At 42.1% G+C, this 5,000-nt stretch overlaps 1 protein-coding gene across 1 annotated transcript in view; it reads left to right on the forward strand.

Moving 5' to 3' along the window:
• Positions 1-5,000, forward strand: part of shps (sheepish) — a 10,716-nt gene that overhangs the window by 3,766 nt on the left and 1,950 nt on the right. The window contains exons 3-9 of the mRNA XM_027374304.2: positions 1,105-1,252; positions 1,697-1,820; positions 2,048-2,204; positions 2,552-2,667; positions 2,917-3,195; positions 3,711-3,893; positions 4,597-4,781. Of these exons, the coding sequence (XP_027230105.2) occupies positions 1,105-1,252; positions 1,697-1,820; positions 2,048-2,204; positions 2,552-2,667; positions 2,917-3,195; positions 3,711-3,893; positions 4,597-4,781 (1,192 nt within the window). The remainder of the gene's footprint in view (positions 1-1,104; positions 1,253-1,696; positions 1,821-2,047; positions 2,205-2,551; positions 2,668-2,916; positions 3,196-3,710; positions 3,894-4,596; positions 4,782-5,000) is intronic.

Genomic DNA, 5,000 nt, shown 5'->3' on the forward strand with positions numbered 1-5,000 from the left:
CCATATGATAAAATACATACTAAAAAGTAATCTAAGAAAATTACAAAAGTGAAAGAATGTGCTAAAGGCACCTAAAATTACTGATTGTCGTATGCAAAAACTAAAAGAAAAAGACCCAGAGTGGAGAGCCTGGCTGAAGGCCTTACCATAAAACAAAGACAAAACCAGCAAGTCTGGTGTCAGAGATGAAGGCTTAAAACCCCTTAAACCTAAAAGAAAAAAATACGACAGTATAAAACCCGAGTCTGGTGACACCGAAACAGGAGAAATAAAACTAAAAGATCACTCAGACTTCCTACTTTGAAAAGTTAAAAGTTACAAATAAAACAGAGAAACAAACCAGCCAAGTTCATTTAAAAATAAATAAATAAATAAAAGGATGTTCAAATAGTTCAATAAAAATGTTCTTAAGATCACGTCCAGCTCCTATGCAAAGAATATCAGGATCTCAGTACTTAACTTATATTCTTCCGTGATCGTCTCTATGTTCGGTTCAACAAATATGGCGACACTGCCGGTGGTTCAAAGCTTCGGAGGATAGTGAAATACACATGTTGACGTCTCGACTCGTACTGTTTATTGTTTTTTGTTTTTTTAATGCCCCGGTGACGTCAGAGGCCAAACACTTTTACAAAATATATTCTTGTAATAAATAAGCTAAAACTGTGCATATAAAAATGAACAAAAATAAAATTAAAAGTATAAAATAGAAATTACAAGAAAATAAAATACAATAACTAAAATGAACGAATAAACACTATATGTAAAAATGCTTCCCCTACAACTTAAACTGAAAACTAAGTAAAAACGAGACCTTAAAACTTTACTTAATGTTAAAAAAAAAACTAAAATGAATAAAAGCTGAAGATAAAAGGGTCATAAAAATGTCTCGTTGTTAAATCATAAATAAAAACGCTCAGAGAAAACACACAATAAAAAGGGGAAACTAAAATAAAACAATAAAAGTAAATAAAATTGAGAAAAACAACCCAAAACCGAGGTGAGACACGTGAGACAATCCTCCAGCACGGCAGTCAGAGCGGGAGAGCGGAGAGGATAAGATGCAGCATCCAAGACCACCTTACACCATCCATTTCTCCACAGATCGAGTTGGAGGTCGAACACTGACCCAGCCTGTGGATATAGGTCAGGGAAAGACGGAGCTCTTTGACCTCGGTGGCCAGTGGGTCGGGACGAGCCAGAAACACGTTATGAACATATTACGAGAGCTGGGCCTTGAAACATATCCTCAGTGAGTTTTTTATTTGTTTATTTTTTGTTTCTTAGCTTTTCAATTTCTTTTCCTTTTTTATACTTTAATTTAAAGTATGGATTTTTTTATGAATGGGGATATATTTTGTATTTGTATAAAGGGAGGTGTTGATTTTAAAAAACAGTAATATGATGACATAAATAAAGCCATTTAATACTTGATGTTGATAGTGAACACTGGGTTTTATTTAATTTCATTCATACATGAATTAATCCATTCATTTATTCATCTATCTATTGTTTATTCCCTGCTCTTCTCTTTCCTCCTTGTCTGCCAATACATGTCTCTCACTCTATCTTCCTTTTCCATAACTTCCATAATAAGAATTTTTCCATAATTTCATATGATTTTCCACATAAAGACCCATAAATGAGGCAAGACTATTGCACACGCAACATCCCTAACGAGTCTCTTCTGCCACAGATACACGACAGGCACAAAGGTCATGCAACTGGGTTCAGACAGTAAGATTAGAACCTACAACAGCGACATTCCTCCGTTGGGTTCAATCAGGGGTCTGGTTCAACTGCAGCTCTTTATATGGAAGGTGGGTTTCTTAGGCCGTGCGTTGTTGTTAATTTTTCAGCAGCTTCATCATAATCATAATTTTCGTCTTCATTTTCATCTTCATCACCACCACCATCACCATCATCATTATCATCACCCTCGCCATCACCACCACCACCACCATTGCCACCATCACCCCCACCGCCCTCCTCCCTACCCCCACCCTTATCCCTCTCACCCGAAATTTTCTTCCCTTCCTCCCCTCAGGTCGAGAAAATGGCCGCCCAAACTCCTATTCAAGATCCTTACGGGAGTCCCCATGCACAGGAACTCGACGGCCTCACAGTCGATTCCTTCGCAAGAAAACATCTGTCGTGCGAAGCGGCCCTTCAGGTTGTTGATGTTGCTTGCAAGGTTGCTTTCGGTGAGTGGAAAATGGGAGAGAGAGAGGGAGAGGGAAAAGGAGAGGGATGAAGAAAGGGAGAAGGGAGAGACAGGGAGAGAGAGAGAGGGGGGGGGGAGGGCGGGAGAGAGAGAAGGGGGAGGGAGAGGGGAGAGGAGAAATTGATTGTGTGTATGTGTATTTTTGTGTTGTTAAGCATGATGTGAGTAAAACAATAATTCTTGAATAATATCATCAATGAAATAACTATATGCGTATCTTTTTAAAAGCCTTTAAATCTTTAGAAATATTATAGTGAAAAATTAGTAAATATAATAGTTGGTACATCAATAAACCGCATGCAAAGGAATCGTTCCAATTCTCGACAGGCGCGGACGCGACCAGGATATCCGCCATTTTCTTTCTGGCTTACTCGAACGCGGCAGGAGGCGTCATGAAGATTCTAGAAGCCAAGGAGGAAACCGCTCAGGAAGCCAGGGTCAAGGTAAGGGTTTTTTCTTATTCTTTTGTTTCTTCTTCTTCTTCTTCTTCTTCTTCTGCTTCCCTCCTCCTATTTCTCCTCCCCTTCTCTTTTTTTTTTTTCTTTTTCTCGTCCTCCTGCTCCTCTTCATCCCTCTACTCCTGTTTTTCCTCCTGTAAAGAAAAACAGAGAAAAGGAAAACAGACCTTAATAGCTATATTATATTTCATTTATCTATTCATTCTTTACTCTAACTATTCACTGCTATTACAGGGAGGAACTCAGCAAATATCCCAAATCCTGGCCCAAAGACTGGGAGACGAAATCGTTTTCTTGAGTCACCCCGTAGTTCGCTTGGACCAAACCGAAGAAAACGTGAAAGTGACGACAGAAAACGGGAAGACGTTTGAGGCCCGGCGGGTGATCATGACAGCGCCGCCAAACATGATAATTAAGATGAAATTTTCACCTCCTCTTCCTCCTTCCAAAAAACTTATCTACGAGAACTTACCTATTGGACACCTTATCAAGTTTGTTGTGGTTTATGATAAGGTAAGAGATTTTAGCGATAAGGTGTTTTAAAGATCCCTTAGCTACTGTAAACTGTTTGATTACTTTTTGTCAAAATTTTAAACGGATGATAGCATTGCTTATCTCATATGGGATTATTAGCGAAGAGGATAATAATAATATAAATGAAAGAATAATAATAATAAAACATAATCATGATAACAATGGCAGTAATGATAAGGATAATCATAGAAATAATATGAAAATAATATTGATAACAATCATATCAAACTATTATGAATAGATGAAATATTTACAAATAAAGTAATATGAAGTAATTAACAATAAGAAATAATTATAAAAAATAGCGGTAGCAATATTAAGGATAATTATAAAGAGAATAGCATAACAATAATAAAGATAACAATGGCAATCAATATGATCAAACGATGAAATATTTATGAATAAGAAAAGCAGAGCAAAGAAATAAAAAATAAAAAATAAAAACACCCAAAAGATCTCGAACCAACCACCCGTACTCCCGTATCCCCTTCCAGGCTTTTTGGCGGGAAAACGGCTTCTCGGGCGAGGTCGTGAGCAATGGCGGCTCCGAGAGACTTCCTTCGGGTTTGACTCGAGGGCCCCTAAGCGTGTGCTTCGACGCCACCACCCACAGAGGCACGCCGGCTATTGTGGGGTTTATTGCGGCCCGCCAGGGGGTCGAGTGGCAGGGAAAGACGGTGAGGATGTGGAGGGAGAGGTGGGGAGAAGAGGAGAGGGGGGGAGAAGCGGTGATAACAGACTTTTGTGTGTGTGTGTGTGTGTGTGTGTGTGTGTGTGTGTGTGTGTGTGTGTGTGTGTGTGTGTGTGTGTGTGTGTGTGTGTGTGTGTGTGTGTGTGCATTGGCAGTTGAATTATATGGAATTGTTGAGGAGTATACAGATATTTTTGTGTCATAAAAACGCGATGTCTATTCTGTTATTCATCAGTCTTTTTCTTCCCTATTCTTTATCCCTCATCTTCCCTCGCCCCCTTTCCCTACCCTCTACCCCTCAACACACTTTTTTATCTTTCTCCCATATCCTCCTTCCTTTCTTCCTACCCTTATACTTCTTCCCAACACCTCCTCCCCTCCCTTCTTTCCTTTACCCTCACCCCCTACCTTCCCCCAACCCTTATACCCCTCCCCACCACCTTCTACATCCCCTCCTTAACCCCCCCCCTACTCTTCTACGTTCTCCCCTACTTTCCCACCTTCTCTCCTTCCCTTCTACCTTTCTCCTACCCCTCTCCTTCTTACTTTCCTTATCCCTTTCTACCTTTTCCCCTACCCTCCCCACTCCTTTCTGTCTTTCCCCTTCCCTCCTTACCATTCCCCCCCCCTCCCCATACTTTTTTACCTTCCACCCCTCCCTACCTCCTGCCCCCCCCCCCTCTCAACAGATAGACGAACGAAAATCAGCTGTTTTAGAAGGCCTGGCGGACACCTTGGGATCCTCCGCCAGGCACTGCGTATCCTACACTGAGAAGATCTGGGCCGAGGAACCCTATATAGGAGGGTGTCCTGTGGTCTTCGGAGTCCCGGGGGTGTCCTTCGCTCTGCCGCACCTACGCTCGCCCTTTGACAGGTGGGTGAGGGAGGTGGGTGGCAGGGGGCGGGGGTGTGGGAGGGAGGTGGGTGGCTGGGGGCGGGGGAGTGGGAAGGAGGTGGGTGGCTGGGGGCGGGGGTGTGGGAGGGAGGTGGGTAGTGGGGGAGGTGTAGGGAGGGAGGGGGAGTAGATGGGTGGAGGAGGATGAGAGTGTGGGAGGGCGGTGGTTGAAGGAGGGAGGGGGAGTAAGTAGGCAAA

The sequence above is a fragment of the Penaeus vannamei genome, chromosome 43 (assembly GCF_042767895.1).
Source record: "Penaeus vannamei isolate JL-2024 chromosome 43, ASM4276789v1, whole genome shotgun sequence".
NCBI classification, from domain to species: domain Eukaryota; kingdom Metazoa; phylum Arthropoda; class Malacostraca; order Decapoda; family Penaeidae; genus Penaeus; species Penaeus vannamei.